Below are 22,698 nucleotides of genomic sequence, written 5' to 3'. Positions count from 1 at the left end.
TGTAGATATTTGTTTTTTTGCTGTTTCTTTCTTTTTTGGGGGAGGTTAGAATGGTTGGGATGTAAACAAAAAATATTCAAACGGTGGAAATGTTAAATCTTTTTTTTTTAACGTATAGGAGTTAACTTAACCCTATCCCTTTTTTTATTTAATTTTATTTACTCCCTATATATATATATATATATATATATATATATATATATATATAGTTTATATTTTTTTATTTTATTTCTGATTATTATTATTATTATTAATGTTTTATTATTTCTTTTTTGTTTATTTAATTGATGTATTTGTAAATATTACTTTGTTTTATTGCTGTTTCTTTCTTTTTTGGGGGAGGTTAGAATAGTTGGGATATAAACAAAAAATATTTTGACATTTAGAGCAGACAACAGATATATGATGTATGTGAATATGATGTAATGGATAGGAATGTCTGATGCTGGATGTCAATAAAAATAAAATATATATTTTTTTAACAATTTAACCCTATCCCTTCTCCATGACTCGGCATTCACGTCCTGTGTTTATTAAGAGAAATAGCACAATGCAAGAAAGTTACCTCTGGGCTGAAAAAAAAAAAAAGAAGAGCGTCGGGGGTCATGTGACCGTCCTCTTCCTCGGCAGGGTGTGGCGCAGCCATGGCGACGGGAGGAGAGTCCAGCTGCAGGACAAACAAGGGCGACAACAGAAAGAGATGTGACTCATAAGACTCCAGGTGTACTGTATAGGAGTCGAACAGGGACAATATTGCGGAAATAAAAAAGCTGTGTTTTACAATGGAGCGGCTTAATGGAGGTCATGCTGTTGGAGTAATTGGAGCCATCATCTTTCTAGAACACTAATGTTAGTGCTGTGATACGAGGAGCTCTGTAATTATGGACAATGATTTTCTCCCCGTGCTTTGACTCCTACTTTTCCTGTCAAGACCGAGCAAGTTAATAGACTTTTATTGACACCGGACCGTCAGCGTTAGATTGATATGGTCTATATAGGCGGGACAACACCGTGTGGTGTTGTTGGTGCGGCATTAAAATGGCCATATTGCTGTCAGCGGGGCAAAATGACGTATTGAAACTCGGGCCGCAACGATTAGTCCAGGGGTCGGCAACCCGCGGCTCCGGAGCCGCATGCGGCTCTTTGATCACTCTGATGCGGCTCAGCAGCTTACTTGCTGAACCCCCCAATTTTCCCGTGAGACTTCCGGATTTCAGATTAATATTCACCGATTTTCACCCTTACAGCTATAATAAGGGCGTGCCATGATGTTACAACATTTGGCGCCCTCTACAATCTGTATTAACATCGTGCCAGCCCAACACTTGTTATACAATATATATCTTCTGCTTGCACACGTACGTGACAGCAAGGCATACTTGGTCAACAGCCACACAGGTTACACTGACGGTGACCATATAAAACAACTTTAACACTCTTACTAATAATGCGCCACACTTTGAACCGAAATCAAACAAGAATGACAAACACATTTCGGGAGAACATCTGCACCATAACACAACATAAACACAACAGAACAAACACCCAGAATCCCATGCAGCCCTGACTCTTCCGGGCTACATTACACACCCCTGCTACCACCAAACCCCGCCCCCACCCCAAGCCTGCTCCCTCACACAATCAACCCCCCCCCTCTGTGCGTCGGTTGAGGTGGACGGGGTTTGGTAGCGGGGGTGTATAATGTATCCCGGAAGAGTTAGGGCTGCATGGGATTCTGGGTATTTGTCCTGTTGTGTTTATGTTGTGTTACGGTGCAGATGTTCTCCCGAAATGTGTTTGTCATTCTTGTTTGGTGTGGGTTCACAGTGTGGCGCATTATTAGTAAGAGTGTTAAAGTTTTTTTTATACCGCCACCGTCAGTGTAACCTGTGTGGTTGTTGAACAAGTATGCCTTGCTGTCACCTACGTGAGCCAGCGGAAGCCCCATTCAACATGTAGCTGATCAGGCACGCTGGTTGTAGTGGGCGCTATATGCTGTACCATCACGGCACGCATGACGCTGACAAGCGCTATTCATTTAAAACCCGCGTGCCGCACCAGCTTAAAAATTCCATAAAAAGGTGTGGGCAGCGTGTTTGAGACCCCTGGTTTATACATAGCACAAAGCAAAAAAAAAAACTTTGTATGCAGTGTTATTTCATTTAAAATTTCAAACATTTTTGCGGCTCCCATTGTTTTCTATAATTTGTGAAACTGGTCAAAATGGCTCTTTGACTGGTAAAGGTTGCCGACCCCTGGATTAGTCTATACTAGGGCTGCAACAACTAATCGATTAAATTCGATTATCAAAATAGTTGGCGATTAATTTAGTCATCGATTCGTTGGAACTATGCTATGCGCATACGCGGAGGCTTTTTTTTTGTTATTTTTTTGTTTTGTTTGTTTTATAAACCTTTATTTATAAACTGCAACATTTACAAACAGCTGAGAAACAATAATCAAAATAAGTACAAAAACAGTACAAAACAGCGCCAGGGCGGCGCTGAGGCTACGTCTCATGAGGTGGAGGTAAGCTAGCCAATGATGTGCATACTTGCCAACCCTCCCGGATTTTCCGGGAGACTCCCGAAATTCAGCGCCTCTCCCGAAAACCTCCCGGGACAAATTTTCTCCCGAAATTCAGGCGGAGCTGGAGGCCACGCCCCCTCCAGCTCCATGCGGACCTGAGTCCGCTTTCCCACAATATAAAGAACGTCTACAGTAAAGCAGTCCGTCTGCTGTAAACAGCAATGTTGTGACACTCTTAAACAGGACAATACTGCCATCTAGTGCATTTGATGAAAGCACTTTTGTGCGTGCCACACAGCAATGCATAATCAGAGAGGGTGTTCAGCATGGTTCGAAAGATAGTGACAGAGAATAGAACAAGGATGGACAATTCAACCCTTAACTCAACAATGAGTAGATGAGTGTTATGTGTGTGTATATGTGTAAATAAATGAACACTGAAATTCAAGTATTTCTTTTATTTATATATATATATATATATATATATATATATATATATATATATATATATATATATATATATATATATATATATCCATTTATCTACCGCTTATTCCCTTCGGGGTCGCAGGGATATATATATATATATATATATATATATATGAAATACTTGACTTGGTGAATTCTAGCTGTAAATATACTCTCCCCTCTTAACCACGCCCCCAACCACGCCCCCACCCCAACCACGCCCCCCGCACCCACCCCCCACCTCCCGAAATTGGAGGTCTCAAGGTTGGCAAGTATGATGATGTGTCATGTGCAGCTCCTTTGCGGAAACATTTGAAAAATGGCGCAGGAAAACAGTACGGATAGTTCAGCGGAAAAACATCTTGAGGTTATTGCTTCAATGGAGAAAAGTGTACGACCTAAGTCGTCAAAAGTGTGGGAACACTTCACTTTAAAGACTTCAAAGAAGAGCGTTTCTTGCAAAATGGCACGGAAGTACAACATTGCTTAAGGAGCTCCTGAAAAGGAAACATGTTGGAGCCATGGATGAAGGGAACTCACGGTACGTAACTTTTTAAGTCCATAGTGGCAACAGGCATTCGTGAGTTCAGCTTTTTTGTGAGTAACGTTAAAGTTATGCCTTTGTTGCAACGCGGGGCTGATCATGTGTCTCCGGCACATTTGACTCCGTTTTGAGAGAGAAAACGCAAGGTTACCAATTTCGAAATGAACGTAACGGACAGAAATATCTCAGGTTGGTTTTATAATGGATCAATGTAGCCGGGCCCGATAAAGCTATATAAATATATTTAGATTTGAGTGACGCTTTAGTATAACTAAACGTTATGAAGGTGCTGGAATATTTCATGCTATTGTTCAGAGGCAGCCTAAAATGAATCATTAATTATTCACAACAGAAACATGTACAATATCTGATTCAGTTCTGATCTGATGAGTTACATTTCCGTGTTATTATTAGTGGATGCTGCACCCCCAATGTCCAGAACATGGTGCGAGTATGCTGGTTTTTTTCAATAAAATACCAGTAAGGATAGAAATGTAGCTTGTCTCTTTTATCCGATTATTAATCGATTAATCGAAGTAATAATTGACAGATTAATCGATTATCAAATTAATAGTTAGTTGCAGCCCTAGTCTATACTAGAGATGTCCGATAATGGCTTTTTTGCCGATATCCCGATATTGTCCAATTCTTAATTACCGATTCCGATATCAACCGATACCGATATATACAGTTGTGGAATTAACACATTATTATAACTCATTTTGTTGTGATGCCCCGCTGGATGCATTAAACAATGTAACAAGGTTTTGCTTAAGAGGGGAGGAGTATATTTACAGCTAGAATTCACCAAGTCAAGTATTGCATATATATATATATATATATATATATATATATATATATATACACAGTATATATACACAGTATATATAAGAAATACTTGACTTTCAGTGAATTCTAGCTATATATATATATATATATACCTATATATAGTATACATATACACACACACACACACACACACACACACACACACACACACACACACACACACACACACACACACACACACACACACACATATATATATATATATATATATAGATATGAGAAATACTTGAATTTCAGTGTTCATTTATTTACACATATACACACACATAACACTCGTCTACTCATTGTTGAGTTAAGGGTTGAATTGTCCATCCTTGTTCTATTCTCTGTCACTATTTTTCTAACCATGCTGAACACCCTCTCTGATGATGCATTGCTGTGTGGCACGCACAAAAGTGCTTTCATCAATTGCACTAGAGTCTGGAATCTTCCATCTCTCCCTAGCATGGCCCAAAACCGGTCAATCTTTGCTTCCTGAGGAAGATCTTCACTGCCAAGCACTTGGTACTCCACTATTTCTTCCCGGAGGCTATCCAGGTCCAATTTCAGCTGCGGCTTGGAACTTACAAGCGTATTTCTTCATCTTACTCGTCGTCGGCGTCGCCACGGCTGTATCTTCCTAGTTCTTCTGCTTCGTCTCCTTGTTGTGTGCGCAGTTGTGCACTGCACTCTCTAAAAGCCCTAGATGTTATTGTCACATATGCATGTACAGTAGATGGCAGTATTGTCCTGTTTAAGAGTGTCACAACATTGCGGTTTACGGCAGACGAACTGCTTTACGGTAGATGAAACGTGACTGCTGTTGTTGTGTGTTGTTACCGCGCTGGGAGGACATTAAAGGGGAACATTATCACCAGACCTATGTAAGCGTCAATATATACCTTGATGTTGCAGAAAAAAGACCATACATTTTTTTAACCGATTTCCGAACTCTAAATGGGTGAATTTTGGCGAATTAAACGCCTTTCTATTATTCGCTCTCGGAGCGATGACGTCACAACGTGACATCACATTGGGAAGCAATCCGCCATTTTCTCACTTTCGTCGGTGTGTTGTCGGAGGGTGTAACAACACGAACAGGGACGGATTCAAGTTGCACCAGTGGCCCAAAGATGCGAAAGATGCAAGAAATTGGACGAAATTTGTTCAAAATGCGAGGGTGTGGGGAAAGCCGACGAAACGGTCAGTCGTTTGTTCCGCACACTTTACCGACGAAAGCTATGCTACGACAGAGATGGCAACCGTCCCTTATGCCACCGAAGATGATCAAGAGAAGAATATCGACCCTAGCTTCCCTGGCCTGCTGACATCAACTCCAAAACTGGACAGATCAGCTTTCAGGAAAAGAGAGCGGATGAGGGTATGTCTACAGAATATATTAATTGATGAAAACTTTATTCATTACTCGCGGTTTTACGTAAATTATTATACATAAACTGTGTTTACCAATAATTTAGCTTAAAAACATTTATTTTTTTCAATCATTCGAGTACATTCGGTAGTCTTGTGTAATGCAGTATTTTGTGTCTATTTAGGTATGGTTAACCGGAGTGCTAAAATCGTGGAAAAATATATGTTCTTAGCGCGCCTGAAATGGGCTGTCTGCACTCTCAAAGTGCATGTTGTTGCCAAATGTATTTCATATGCTGTAAACCTAGTTCATAGTTGTTAGTTTCCTTTAATGCCAAACAAACACATACCAATCGTTGGTTTGAAGACGATCGCCAAATTCGTCCTCGCTTTCTCCCTTTGTTGGAATAATTGTTTGTAAGTTATCACAAAAGAAACGTTGTATTATGAATGCTGTCTTTCGAGGCCTAACAAGAGGAAGAAGGCTCGTAAAACTCCACTGTGATTTCAACACGGACAGATGGCAGGATCTGCTCAACTTCCAGAGGAACTCTCTTTGAAGTGTTAAACGAACTCTCTCTGAAGTATTTCACAAACTCTCTTCCAACTGTTTGGTGACCGAGGTCAACGCTATTTACGACCCGCTGCCCTCTTGAAGTCCCTGTGGTCAGGAGACGGGAGGGGTTATCTATTGTCCTCCAACACCTGCCCCAGCTGGATCCAGGAAGAGCCCAAGCCCGAGAAATCCACTTCTTGGACTTCAAAGCGACCGAAAACAATGACTCTTTTACATACTTACCATTCCTGCTGTGACATGTGTTGGTGGGTGAACATTGAACATCTGAATAAAAGGAGGTGACGAAAACCTTCTTCGTCAGAGCGTGGTGCAGGACTGTACAGAGAGTGCAGTGGCCATGTCTCTCCTCAAAATTGAGTCCAAATTGAATTCTGTCTCTGTTTGATTCCTTGCCTTTTGTCTTGTTTAACAGATGTCCTCAGTGTTTGAACGTGACACCCTTGTCGCCGGCTGTCATGTCGTTTTCGTCGGTTTCGCTTGCATACGGTTCTAACCGATATGGCTCAATAGCTTCAGTTTCTTCTTCAATTTCGTTTTCGCTACCTGCCTCCACACTACAACCATCCGTTTCAATACATGCGTAATCTGTTGAATCGCTTGAGCCGCTGAAATCCGAGTCTGAATCCGAGCTAATGTCGCTATACCTTGCTGTTCTATGCACCATGTTTGTTTTTATTGGCATCACTGTGTGATGTCACAGGAAAATGAACGGGTGTATATAACGATGGTTAAAATCAGGCACTTTGAAGCTTTTTTTAGGGATATTGCGTGATGGGTAAAATTTTGAAAAAAACTTTTAAAAATAAAATAAGCCACTGGGAACTGATTTTTAATGGTTTTAACCCTTCTGAAATTGTGATAATGTTTTCTTTAATGAAACTGCCTAACAATAAATCCACATAAGAAACCAAGAACTGGCCCTCGATCATTCTACAGTTATAACGTGATTGGGCAGACACGCTGTTTGTATTGTGGGAAAGCGGAGGTGAAAACAGGCTGTCGACACGTCACTCAGGTCCGCATTGAGCTGGAGGGGGTGTGGCCTCCAGCTCCGGCTGAATTTCAGGAGAAAATTTGTCCCGGGAGATTTCGGGAGTCTCACGGAAAATCCGGGAGGGTTGGCAAGTATGCTGGGCCGGCACGCAAAGGCAGTGCCTTTAAGGTTTATTGGCGCTCTGTACTTCTCCCTACGGCCGTGTACCGCTCCGTACAGCAGCGTTTTAAAAAGTCATACATTTTACTTAATGAAACAGATACCAATAATTTCCGATATTACATTTTAAAGCATTTAATCGGCCGATGATATCGGCAGTCCGATATTATCGGACATCTCTAGTCGATACAATGAGATTTGTCGCAGACGGTAGTCGTGACGTCATCGCTCGGGTTTTTCCCGGCGGGAGTGGGTCACTCGCAAAAAACAACGCCAGTGATAATACAAAATGTGTGAGGATATTTCCTCTTATTGTTGTTAAAAAAAACATGAATAGCTTGCTCATTTTTGCAAAGTGGACTTTGTTTTTTAGGGCAGTACATCTGTGATACGCCAGCGTTTTAAGGCGGAGACATGCGTACACGGCCTCAATGGGAGTGTTCGCTTATGCCTTGCTCGCCAGCTAACAAGAGTGAGACGAAGTTGTGTGTGGAAAATAGATTTACCGTATTTCTCGGACTATAAGGCGCACTTAAAATCTGCATTTGATGCTGAAAAATAGAATGTAATAAACACAATAAATAATAATACATTTGAAATTGATCAGCAACACTGACTACGAACATGACGCTAATACTAAGAAAGTCTTGAAACGGATACAAGGCCGAACAAAGAAAGACTGACGGGAGAGAGTTGTTTCGAAGGAATTTTCAGACGCAGAATCCCTAGGACAAAACTCATTTAATCGGCTCTGTGGATCGATGGAAGGACCGTCATGGTTTGGGATGTTGTCAGAGAGGAAGCTGGCTCAACCCGCCATAGGGTTGTAAGGTATACCGCTATTAATAAATTACCGCAGTACTAATTCATTAAAATTGGTACAATACTGCTCTGAAAAATACCTGTACTTTTTTCGCGTTGACGTCACGTTGTTACATTGCTGGTAAAAACGAGCAGACGCGCATAGTCCGCCCTGAGATCGGTAGGTTGTGAGTTCAAACCCCGGCCGAGTCATACCAAAGACTATAAAAATGGGACCCATTACCTCCCTGCTTGGCACTCAGCATCAAATGTTGGAATTGGGGGTTAAATCACCAGCAATGATTCCCGGGTGTGGCCACCGCTGCTGCCCACTGCTCCCCTCACCTCCCAGGGGGTGATCAAGGGTGATTGGTCAAATGCAGAGAATAATTTCGCCACACCTGGTGTGTGTGTGTGACAATCATTGGCCCCACTATGGACTGGACTCTTACTATTATGTTGGATCCACTATGGACTGGACTCTCACAATATTATGTCAGACCCACTCGACATCCATTGCATTCAGTCTCCCCTAGAGGGGGGGGGGGTTACCCACATATGCGGTCCTCTCCAAGGTTTCTCATAGTCATTCACATCGACGTCCCACTGGGGTGAGTTTTTCCTTGCCCTTATGTGGGCTTTAATAATAATAATAATAATACTAATAACTGGGATTTATATAGCGCTTTTCTAAGTACCCAAAGTCGCTTTACATGTAGAACCCATCATTCATTCACACCTGGTGGTGGTAAGCTACTTTCATAGCCACAGCTGCCCTGGGGTAGACTGACGGAAGCGTGGCTGCAATTTGCGCCAACGGCCCCTCCGACCACCACCTATCATTCATCATTCAATTCACCGGTGTGAGTGGCACCGGGGGCAAAGGGTGAAGTGTCCCGCCCAAGGACACAACGGCAGCGATTTTTTGGATGGTAAGAGGCGGGGTGCGAACCTGCAACCCTCAGGTTTCTGGCATGGTTGCTCTACCCACTACGCCATGCCGCCCCCGCTTTGTATCGAGGATGTCGTTGTGGCTTGTGCAGCCCTTTGAGACACTTGTGATTTAGGGCTATATAAACAAACATTGACTTCAACTTTTAACTTTAATTAGGCGATGCACACACACACAGTACTTTCAAGCAGAAACAGTGTGTTGACAGAAAAGGGAGAATGAACGCTGTGGAGGGGGGCGTGGCCTGCGGGGCTGCCGCGGAAGGGGGTGTGCCAGGACCGGCCTCGAAGACAGCGACAGGTGCGTAGATGGCCCAGGTGAGCCTTGTGATCTAATCACCTGTCGCCTTTATTAGCAGCAGCCGGGAGGAGAGACGGGGTTGGAGCTGGAGCGAGAGCGAGAGAGACGGACAGGAAAAAGACAGTTTGCTGGAAAGCAAAACCCCTGCACAAATTTATGAGAATAAAACAGTGTTACAACCCTGATCCGGGCTCTCGTGGCAGTATTTGGTGGTCTGAGGTGCCCACGGGAGGGCAACTTCCACAAACGCATTTTGAGTTGATAACTAATGAAGTTAAAGCTATAGACACTGAGTGCTTGGATCTTGTTCATGTTAGCCGTTAGCCTCAAACGCCCATTCATAGTTGGTAGTGTTTTAGCTACTTTTATATCACTAATCCTCGCCTCTGTGGCGACAAATAAAGTAAGTTTCTTACAAGTATCATCCCTGCAGGACGAGGAATAGCTAAACATGCTTCACTACACACCGTAGGAGGATACAATAGCTAACCGCTAACAGAAAGCTAGCGCTCCTCAATGTAAACTGTTGCGTTTGGACCAGATGTTAAAGTCCCAGGGAATTTAAGTTGCTGGTCACTCCCAAGTTCTTTTGATGACACATAAGCTGAGTTCAATTTGACCACCAGACAGAATGGGTATTTTGTGATTTATTTTCAAAGCTTTGAAAATAAACGTGAGACCAATCCAGTACAGAAGCGTTCACTAGCGCAGCTAAAATGGTCTAATCTTAAATACGGAAACCTTCTCATCTATAAAGCGTCTCTTGCTCCCACCCTCCTTGTCTCTTCCTCCAGCCCGAACACATACCCATTCCTCCTCAGCTGGGCACAGGAACAGATAAGAGAAAGGAGTTATGTCTACTCCCTGCATACCACAAAATCAAGGTTGACACATACAGTACTTGCAGACAACCAAAAGAGAACAACAGGAAGAACACTAGGTGTCTTGTAATATGACTATGAAAGTAAAGAAGTAACACTTAAATATGGATATATGTAAATATCTGCCTCCGACAATTCAAATGCCCTTTTTACACAGACATTGACTGTTACGATACAAAGTACAATAGGCGATATTACAATGATTACGTCAATATTTTTTACTATCACACAATCTTTTGTCTATTTTTATTGTTTTTAAAACGCAAGAAATATGTCCCTGGACACAGGAGAACGTTAATTATGACCTATGTATGACTCAGTAACTACTTGGTATTGGATTAATAGCAACATTTGTAATATCACCCAAAACTTATGTGACGTATCAAACAAGGCGAACATGTCATTATTACATTTGAACAGAAGTGTAGATAGAACATGTTAAAACAGAAAGTGAGCAGACTTTAACAGTAAATGAACAAGTACATTAATAATCCATCAAATGTTTGACAAAATAATAGAATGATAAATGACACAATATGTTACTGCATATGTCAGCAGACTAATTAGGATTGATTAACGTGGACCCCGACTTAAACAAGTTGAAAAACGTCTTCGGGTGTTACCATTTAGTGGTCAATTGTACGGAATATGTACTGTACTGTGCAATCTACTAATAAAAGTCTCAATCAATCAATCAGCATGTGTTATACGAGTCTGAGGCGTCCAGCTGCAAAATTGGCCATAAAAGTTAGCATGCTGATTAAGGTTTGACATCTAGTTTAGCATATTGTATGTTGAGTGACCTACATTAGGGGTGTCAAACGTACGGCCCGCGGGTCTGATCCGGCCCACAGAATGAGTTTGCCAAGTATAAAAATGAGCCAAATTTCTTGAATGAAAGAAACTGCTGTTTCTGGATGAAGTGCTGGCTGTCCAGAGTCGGGACCCGGGGTGGACCGCTCGCCTGTGCATCGGTTGGGGACATCTCTGCGCTGCTGACCCGTCTCCGCTCGGGATGGTCTCCTGCTGGCCCCACTATGGACTGGACTCTCACTATTATGTTAGATCCATTATGGACTGGACTCTCACTATTATGTTAGATCCACTATGGACTGGACTCTCACTATTATGTTAGATCCACTATGGACTGGACTCACACTATTATGTTAGATCCACTATGGACTGGACTCTCACTATTATGTTAGATCCACTATGGACTGGGCTCTCACTATTATGTTAGATCCACTATGGACTGGACTTTCACACTATTATGTTAGATCCACTATGGACTGGACTCTCACTATTATGTTAGATCCACTATGGACTGGACTTTCACACTATTATGTTAGATCCACTATGGACTAGACTCTCACTATTATGTTAGATCCACTATGGACTGGACTCTCACTATTATGTTAGATCTACTATGGACTGGACTCTCACTATTATGTTAGATCCACTATGGACTGGACTTTCACACTATTATGTTAGATCCACTATGGACTGGACTCTCACTATTATGTTAGATCCACTATGGACTGGACTCTCACTATTATGTTAGATCTACTATGGACTGGACTCTCACTATTATGTTAGATCCACTATGGACTGGACTTTCACACTATTATGTTAGATCCACTATGGACTGGACTCACACTATTATGTTAGATCCACTATGGACAGGACTCTCACACTATTTATTATGCTAGATCCACTATGGACTGTACTCTCACTATTATGTTAGATCCACTATGGACTGGACTCTCACTATTATGTTAGATCCACTATGTACTGGACTCTCACTATTATGTTAGAGCCACTATGGACTGGACTCTCACTATTATGTTAGATCCACTATGGACTGGACTCTCACTATTATGTTAGATCCACTATGGACTGGACTCTCACTATTATGTTAGATCCACTATGGACTGGACTTTCAAACTATTATGTTAGATCCACTATGGACTGGACTCTCACTATTATGTTAGATCCACTATGAACTGAACTCTCACTATTATGTTAGATCCACTATGGACTGGACTCTCACACTATTATGTTAGAGCCACTATGGACTGGACTCTCACTATTATGTTAGATCCACTATGGACTGGACTCACACTATTATGTTAGATCCACTATGGACAGGACTCTCACACTATTTATTATGCTAGATCCACTATGGACTGGACTCTCACTATTATGTTAGATCCACTATGGACTGGACTCTCACTATTATCTTAGATCCACTATGTACTGGACTCTCACTATTATGTTAGAGCCACTATGGACTGGACTCTCACTATTATGTTAGATCCACTATGGACTGGACTCTCACTATTATGTTAGATCCACTATGGACTGGACTCTCACTATTATGTTAGATCCACTATGGACTGGACTCCCACACTATTATGTTAGATCCACTATTGACTGGACTCTCACTATTATGTTAGATCCACTATGGACTGGACTCTCACTATTATGTTAGATCCACTATGGACTGGGCTTTCACTATTATGTTAGATCCACTATGGACTGGACTCCCACACTATTATGTTAGATCCACTATTGACTGGACTCTCACTATTATGTTAGATCCACTATGGACTGGACTCTCACTATTATGTTAGATCCACTATGGACTGGACTCTCACTATTATGTTAGATCCACTATGGACTGGACTCTCACTATTATGTTAGATCCACTATGGACTGGACTCTCACTATTATGTTGGATCCACTATGGACTGGACTCTCACTATTATGTTAGATCCACTATGGACTGGGCTTTCACTATTATGTTAGATCCACTATGGACTGGACTCCCACACTATTATGTTAGATCCACTATTGACTGGACTCTCACTATTACGTTAGATCCACTATGGACTGGACTCTCACTATTATGTTAGATCCACTATGGACTGGACTCTCACTATTATGTTAGATCCACTATGGACTGGGCTTTCACTATTATGTTAGATCCACTATGGACTGGACTCCCACACTATTATGTTAGATCCACTATTGACTGGACTCTCACTATTACGTTAGATCCACTATGGACTGGACTCTCACTATTATGTTAGATCCACTATGGACTGGACTCTCACTATTATGTTAGAGCCACTATGGACTGGACTCTCACTATTATGTTAGATCCACTATGGACTGGACTCTCACTATTATGTTAGATCCATTATGAACTGAACTCTCACTATTATGTTAGATCCACTATGGACTGGACTCTCACACTATTATGTTAGAGCCACTATGGACTGGACTCTCACTATTATGTTAGATCCACTATGGACTGGACTCACACTATTATGTTAGATCCACTATGGACAGGACTCTCACACTATTTATTATGCTAGATCCACTATGGACTGGACTCTCACTATTATGTTAGAGCCACTATGGACTGGACTCTCACTATTATCTTAGATCCACTATGTACTGGACTCTCACTATTATGTTAGAGCCACTATGGACTGGACTCTCACTATTATGTTAGATCCACTATGGACTGGACTCTCACTATTATGTTAGATCCACTATGGACTGGACTCCCACACTATTATGTTAGATCCACTATTGACTGGACTCTCACTATTATGTTAGATCCACTATGGACTGGACTCTCACTATTATGTTAGATCCACTATGGACTGGGCTTTCACTATTATGTTAGATCCACTATGGACTGGACTCCCACACTATTATGTTAGATCCACTATGGACTGGACTCTCACTATTATGTTAGATCCACTATGGACTGGACTCTCACTATTATGTTAGATCCACTATTGACTGGACTCTCACTATTATGTTAGATCCACTATGGACTGGACTCTCACTATTATGTTAGATCCACTATTGACTGGACTCTCACTATTACGTTAGATCCACTATGGACTGGACTCTCACTATTATGTTAGATCCACTATGGACTGGACTCTCACTATTATGTTAGATCCACTATGGACTGGACTCTCACTATTATGTTAGATCCACTATGGACTGGACTCTCACTATTATGTCAGATCCACTATGGACTGGACTCTCACTATTATGTTAGATCCACTATGGACTGGGCTTTCACTATTATGTTAGATCCACTATGGACTGGACTCTCACACTATTATGTTAGATCCACTATTGACTGGACTCTCACTATTACGTTAGATCCACTATGGACTGGACTCTCACTATTATGTTAGATCCACTATGGACTGGACTCTCACACTATTATGTTAGATCCACTATGGACTGGGCTTTCACTATTATGTTAGATCCACTATGGACTGGACTCCCACACTATTATGTTAGATCCACTATTGACTGGACTCTCACTATTACGTTAGATCCACTATGGACTGGACTCTCACTATTATGTTAGATCCACTATGGACTGGACTCTCACTATTATGTTAGATCCACTATGGACTGGACTCTCACTATTATGTTAGATCCACTATGGACTGGACTCTCACTATTATGTTAGATCCACTATGGACTGGACTCTCACTATTATGTTAGATCCACTATGGACTGGACTCTCACTATTATGTTAGATCCACTATGGACTAGGCTTTCACTATTATGTTAGATCCACTATGGACTGGACTCCCACACTATTATGTTAGATCCACTATTGACTGGACTCCCACTATTACGTTAGATCCACTATGGACTGGACTCTCACTATTATGTTAGATCCACTATGGACTGGACTCTCACTATTATGTTAGATCCACTATGGACTGGACTCTCACTATTATGTTAGATCCACTATGGACTGGACTCTCACTATTATGTTAGATCCACTATGGACTGGACTCTCACTATTATGTTAGATCCACTATGGACTGGACTCTCACTATTATGTTAGATCCACTATGGACTGGACTCTCACTATTATGTTAGATCCACTATGGACTAGGTTTCACTATTATGTTAGATCCACTATGGACTGGACTCCCACACTATTATGTTAGATCCACTATTGACTGGACTCCCACTATTACGTTAGATCCACTATGGACTGGACTCTCACTATTATGTTAGATCCACTATGGACTGGACTCTCACTATTACGTTAGATCCACTATGGACTGGACTCTCACTATTATGTTAGATCCACTATGGACTGGACTCTCACTATTATGTTAGATCCACTATGGACTGGACTCTCACTATTATGTTAGATCCACTATGGACTGGACTTTTACAATATTATGTCAGACCCACTCGACGACCATTGCATCCGGTCTCCCCTAGAGGGGGGAAGGGGGGGGGTCACCCCCATCTGCAGGCCTCTCCAAGGTTTCTCATAGTCATTCTCATTGACATCCCACTGGGTTGTGAGTTTTTCCTTGCCCTTATGTGGGATCTGAGCCGAGGATGTCGTTGTGGCTTGTGCAGCCCTTTGAGACACTTGTGATTTAGGGCTATATAAATAAACATTGATTGATTGATTGATTGATTGAAAAATGAGCCGAAATTCTTGAATGAAAGAAACTGCTGTTCTAAATGTGTCCACTGGATGTCGCAATAGCAATTCTTTGTACTTTTGTAGCTGATGCTACATATGTACAGAATAAACCACATGATGTTAGTACATCAGTTAAGTAAAAGGAGTAAACTACATAAATAACATACTGTAATTTGATTGTGAAAATATTTAAAAATGAACACCAATTAGAGGAAGTATAAGATATAATATAGAGATGTCCGATAATGTCTTTTTTGCAGATATCCGATATTGTCCAACTCTTAATTACCGATTCCGATATCAACCGATACCGATACATACAGTCGTGGAATTAACACATTATTATGACTAATTTTGTTGTGATGCCCCGCTGGATGCATTAAACAATGTAACTTTACCATGAATTGATTAATGTGGACCCCGACTTAAACAAGTTGAAAAACTTATTGGGGTGTTACCATTTAGTGGTCAATTGTACGAAATATGTCCTATACTGTGCAATCTACTAATACAAGTTTCAATCAATCAATCAAACAAAAACAAAGTTTTCCAAAATAAGAGAACAACTTCAACTCCAGTTATGGAAAAAAGTGCCAACATGGCACTGCCGTATTTATTATTGAAGTCAAAAAGTGCATTATTTTTTTTAACATGCCTCAAAACAGCAGCTTGGAATTTTGGACATGCTCTCCCTGAGACAGCATGAGGAGGTTGAAGTGGGCGGGGAAGGGTTGAGGTGTGTGTGTGTGTGTGTGTTTGTGTGTGTGTGTGTGGGGGGGGGGGGGTGTATATTGTAGCGACCAGGAAGAGTTAGTGCTGCAAGGGGTTCTGGGTATTTGTTCTGTTGTGTTTATGTTGTGTTACGGTGCGGATGTTCTCCCGAAATATGTTTGTCATTCTTGTTTGGTGTGGGTTCACAGTGTGGCGCATATTTGCAACAGTGTTAAAGTTGTTTAATTTTCAAGGTAAAATTTTTTTTTCAAGGTCAAATTTTTTTCCAAGGTAAAAAATGATTTTCAAGGTACAAAAAAATTTTCACGGTAACATTTTTTTTTCAAGGTAAAAAATGATTTTCAAATTTTTTTAATTTTTAAAAAATGTTTTAAATTTTTTTTTTAATTTGTATAATTTTTTAAAACTTTTTTTAAATTTAAATTTTATTTTTTAAAACAATTTAAAACAATTTTAAATGTTTTTAATTTTTTTAACATTTAACTTTTTTTTTTAGGGTTAGGGTTAGGGTTAGGGTTAAGATTAGGGTTAGGGTTAGGGTTAAGATTAGGGTTAGGGTTAGGGTAAACATTTTTTAAAAAAGTTAAAAAAAAGTTTAAAAAAAGTTAAAAAAAAGTTAAAAAAAAGTTAAAAAAAAGTTTTAAAAAAGTTAAAAAAGTTTAAAAAAAGTTTAAAAACAAAATTTAAAAACAATTTAAAACATTTTTAAAAATTTAAAAATTTTACAAAAATAAAAAAAAAATTAAAAAAATTAAAAAAATAAAATAAAAAATGTTTTAAGTTAAAACATGATTTTCAAGGATTTAAAATTTTTTTTTTTCAAGGTAAAAAATGATTTTCAAGGTACAAAAAAATTTAAGGTAACATTTTCTTTTCAAGGTAAAAAATGATTTTCAAATTGTTTTAATTTTTTTAATTTTTTTTTTTTTTAATTTTTTTTTTTTTTAATTTGTATAATTTTTTAAAACTTTTTTTAAATGTTTTATTTATTTTTTTAAAACAATTTAAAATAATTTTAAATGTTTTTAATTTTTTTAAACAATTTTAACATTTAACTTTTTTTTAGGGTTAGGGTTAGGGTTAGGATTAGGTTTAGGGTTAAGATTAGGGTTAGGGTAAACATTTTTTTTTAAGTTAAAAAAGTTTTAAAAAGTTAAAAATATTTAAAAAATTTAAAAACATTTTTAAAAATGTTTTTAAAAAATTTAAAAAATAAAAAAAAAAATTTTTTAAATAAAATTTTTTTTTTTAATTTTTACAAAAATTAAAAAAAAATTAAAAAACTTAAAAAAAAATTAAAAATTTAAAAAATATGTTTTAAGTTAAAACATGATTTTCAAGGTACAAAAAAATTTTCAAGGTAAAATTTTCTTTTCAAGGTAAAATGTTTTTTTCAAGGTAAAAAATGATTTTCAAGGTACAAAAAAATTTTCAAGGTAACATTTTTTTTTCAAGGTAAAATTTTTTTTTCAAGGTAAAAAATGATTTTCAAGGTACAAAAAAATTTTCAAGGTAAAATTTTTTTTTCAGGGTAAAAAGTGATTTTCAAGGTACAAAAAAATTTTCAAGGTAACATTTTTTTTTCTAATATCATACTGTTAACTGCAACATGTAAGTGTAAAAAATACAACATTATGATTTGTACATTTCCAGAATGTGCTTGTTCTATTTTTAAACAAAGACAAACAATCTGAAGTTGTCTTTATTTTGAAGTTACGGTATCATGCCATGATTTCACCAGTCCGGCCCACTTGGGAGTGGATTTTTCTCCACGTGGTCCCCCCCATCTTAAATGAGTTTGACACCCTGGACCTACGTTGAATTGGTTTTAGTATCGTTATTTGTACAAAAGGCATTAAAGGGGCCCCCACATCCTTCAATTGTTATTTATGCGGCCCTCGCTGGAAAAGGTTTGGACATCCCCGCAATATATAATTTTCCGCATGGTAGCTGCATCGTGACACTTAGCATAAGGCGCTTCTCTGCGATTCCCACCCTAGTGTATAGGGAGGGACAGAAGAAGCGCATGAGTACCAGCAGGATTCGAACCAAAGGAACACATTTTGTACGAGGCCAAACCCTTCAAGGCGTGTTGTGCAACACACTGTACACGATCAACCGTGTACATTTACTCCTCGACTGTCTCGTCTTCGCTTCGCCTCCTCTCGTCAAAGAAAAAAAAGGGCTGCCGGCCACATCCCTGCTCTGCGAAGCTGGTGGTCTCTAGGGACGAGGGGGTCCAGCGGAGCCCCGGGGAGGGAGGGGTTGGCAGGGGTGAGCTGTCAGATGAATCATCCAGAGTGAGGCTTGATTCCTCAGTCAGCTGCCTCTCAAGCCTTCCTCTCTGACCCCGCCTCGCTCCCTTGAGCTCCCTGATTGCTGTCACCATAGTGATTCTCTGTGTACTGCCCCCTAGTTGCTCCTCAGCCACCGACCCCCCCCCAACACTTGCAGCCGCCCGACTCGCTACCAACCGTGCATCGCGTAGAGATTTTTGCATGACAACCGTCTAACATGCTTTGTCAGTCCTTGCTCTTACACAAATGCAACGTATTTACATTTAGTGGAACGTCAACATTCAACATTTGATGTCACAGAATTCAGAAACTGAACCGGACTGGTATTTTTTTGGTACAGATTATTTTTGTTTACATTATTTGCTATGGGAGGATTTTCCAAAACTAGGAAAATTGAAGGTCGATCCAGTGTGTTTTCTTTAAAGGGGAACATTATCACAATTTCAGAAGGGTTAAAACCATTAAAAATCAGTTCCCAGTGGCTTATTTTATTTTTCGAAGTTTTTTTCAAAATTTTACCCATCACGCAATATCCCTAAAAAAATCTTCAAAGTGCCTGATTTTAACCACCGGTCCATTTTCCTGTGATGTCACACAGTGATGCCAATACAAACAAACATGGCGCATAGAACAGCAATCTATAGCGACATTAGCTCGGATTCAGACTCGGGTTTCAGCGGCTTAAGCGATTCAACAGATTATGCATGTATTGAAACGGATGGTTGTAGTGTGGAGGCAGGTAGCGAAAACGAAATTGAAGAAGAAACTGAAGCTATTGAGCCATATCGGTTTGAACCGTATGCAAGCGAAACCGACGAAAACGACACGACAGCCAGCGACACGGGAGAAAGCGAGGACGAATTCGGCGATCGCCTTCTAACCAACGATTGGTATGTGTTTGTTTGGCATTAAAGGAAACTAACAACTATGAACTAGGTTTACAGCATATGAAATACATTTGGCAACAACATGCACTTTGAGAGTGCAGACAGCCCTGTTTTCATCAATTAATATATTCTGTAGATATACCCTCATCCGCTCTCTTTTCCTGAAAGCTGATCTGTCCAGTCCAGTTGGAAATGCATCTGACTTGAGTGTCGCAGGATATCCACACATTCTTGCCATCTCTGTCGTAGCATAGCTTTCGTCGGTAAAGTGTGCGGAACAAACGTCCAATTTCTTGCCACTTTCGCATCTTTGGGCCACTTTATTGTCATTGCAGAAGTACAACAAAACTTAGTTTTCAGCACAGCGAGAAGAAAATGTCCACGTCGATTGAAGTTCTTTGCAAAGGATACCCTTCCGAGTTCTTCACGTACCTCAATTTTTGCCGATCGTTTCGATTTGACGACAAGCCCGATTACTCCTACCTGCGACAGCTCTTTAAAGGGGAACATTATCACAATTTCAGAAGGGTTAAAACCATTAAAAATCAGTTCCCAGTGGTTTATTTTATTTTTCGAAGTTTTTTTAAAAATTTTACCCATCACGCAATATCCCTAAAAAAAGCTTGATTTTAACCATCGTTATATACACCCGTCCATTTTCCTGTGACGTCACATAGTGATGCCAACACAAACAAACATGGCGGAAAGAACAGCAAGCTATAGCGACATTAGCTCGGATTCAGACTCGGATTTCAGCGGCTTAAGCGAAATTGAAGAAGAAACTGAAGCTATTGAGCCATATCGGTTTGAACCGTATGCAAGCGAAACCGACGAAAACGACACGACAGCCAGCGACACGGGAGAATGCGAGGACGAATTCGGCGATCGCCTTCTAACCAACGATTGGTGTGTGTTTGTTTTTAAGTGTTGTAATGTTTTTTAAGCTAAATTATTGGTAAACACGGTTTATGTATAATAATTTACGTAAAACCGCGAGTAATGAATAAAGTTTTCATCAATTAATATATTCTGTAGACATACCCTCATCCGCTCTCTTTTCCTGAAAGCTGGTCTGTCCAGTTTTGGAGTTGATGTCAGCAGGCCAGGGAAGCTAGGGTCGATATTCTTCTCTTGATCATCTTCGGTGGCATAAGGGACGGTGTGAGCCAAGACATCCAGGGGGTTTAGCTCGCTCGTCTGCGGGAACAAACTGCCGCCATTGCTTGCCGTGCTACCGAGGTCCTTTGTCCCTGAATTGCTCACACACTCCGGCAGATTCAATGGGGGTCTGGCGGCAGATTTATTTGACTTTATCGTTGGAAATGCATCTGCTTTGAGTGTCGCAGGATATCCACACATTCTTGCCATCTCTGTCGTAGCATAGCTTTCGTCGGTAAAGTGTGCGGAACAAACGTCCAATTTCTTGCCACTTTCGCATCTTTGGGCCACTGGTGCAACTTGAATCCGTCCCTGTTCGTGTTGTTACACCCTCCGACAACACACCGACGAGGCATGATGTCTCCAAGGTACGGAAAACAGTCGAAAAAACGGAAAATAACAGCTGATTTGACTCGGTGTTTGTAATGTGTTTGAGAAAATGGCGGATTGCTTCCCGATGTGACGTCACAACGGAAATCGGTTAAAAAAAAATATGGTCTTTTTTCTGCCACATCAAGGTATATATTGACGCTTACATAGGTCTGGTGATAATGTTCCCCTTTAATGTTAGTAAGTATACGATGCAATGCAGAGGTTTACTTATAACAATTTTATAGTAAAATGATACTATTTATAGTCGCGGTGTATGGTTAGAATAGAATATAATAGAATAGGATGTAGAGATGTCCGATAATATCGGACATCGGCCGATAAATGCTTTAAAATGTAATATCGGAAATTATCGGTATCGGTTTCAAAAAGTAAAATGTATGACTGTACGGAGTGGTACACGGACGTAGGGAGAAATACAGAGCAGTTGCGTCTCCCAGTCATACTTGCCAACCCTCCCGATTTTCCCGGGAGACTCCCGAATTTCAGTGCCCCTCCCGAAAATCTCCCGGGGCAACCATTCTCCCGATTTCCACCCAGACAACAATATTGGGGGCGTGCCTTAAAGGCACTGCCTTTGTGTTAATGTTGTGTCGTTCGAACGAACGAATCTTTTGAGTGAACGTGCTGAACCGAATCACTTCATGAACTGATTCGTTCCTTTCTCAGTTCAGTTGAGCTCCGCCGCGACCATGCCGGTATGAGTGGAACTGGCGCATTCTGTGACTCACTGAACCCTCGACGTCGGCGAACGACGCAGCCACTCATCATGGGGGCGGGGGGAGGGACTGAGCGAACGATTCGTTCAACGCGGATTAACGACATGAATCACTCAGTGAACGACAGAATCAGGACTCGCGAACCTACTGACACAGAGAACTGACTGTGTCGCGGAGGAGGACGTCACATTGAGGCTCTCGTTCAGTCACTGTGCGCGTCGTTCATTGGGTGCTGAGGGCTTGTGTCGTTCGCGAACTGACACACACCGAGATCTGCCGCTGGGGAATCTGTTACTGACTCATGACTCAGGTTCACGTACTGAACTGTGCTGACTGTGGCGCTGTGTCAGTCACTCACTGCCTGGTGTACTCCATGCACAGAGCTGTGTAGGGACTCGCGTTCACCCTATTTGCTGCTTCTCCCGCGAATGTCTGCACTGTACTGTACTACGCACGCCCCCCGCACCCCCCTCCCCCCCTTTTTTTTTCGGGGGGGGGGGGGGGGGGGGGATTCGGTGAACACATTTTTTGAACGACTGGAACTGATTCTAGTGATTCAGTACAGTCAAAAGAACTGCCGATCCCATCACTACTTTGTGTGCCGGCCCAAT

At 40.7% G+C, this 22,698-nt stretch overlaps 1 protein-coding gene across 8 annotated transcripts in view; it reads right to left on the bottom strand.

The window, feature by feature from the left end:
• The window catches only part of elavl4 (ELAV like neuron-specific RNA binding protein 4), a 342,263-nt gene that overhangs the window by 295,447 nt on the left and 24,118 nt on the right, over window positions 1-22,698 (bottom strand). For all 8 annotated transcript variants that reach the window (XM_072914614.1, XM_061976101.2, XM_072914613.1 and 5 more), the window contains one exon: window positions 566-667. In XM_072914614.1, coding sequence (XP_072770715.1) covers window positions 566-667 — 102 coding nt within the window. The remainder of the gene's footprint in view (window positions 1-565; window positions 668-22,698) is intronic.

Source organism: Nerophis lumbriciformis, linkage group LG14, assembly GCF_033978685.3.
Source record: "Nerophis lumbriciformis linkage group LG14, RoL_Nlum_v2.1, whole genome shotgun sequence".
Classification (NCBI taxonomy): domain Eukaryota; kingdom Metazoa; phylum Chordata; class Actinopteri; order Syngnathiformes; family Syngnathidae; genus Nerophis; species Nerophis lumbriciformis.
This window is presented reverse-complemented; position numbering and strand designations above follow the sequence as displayed.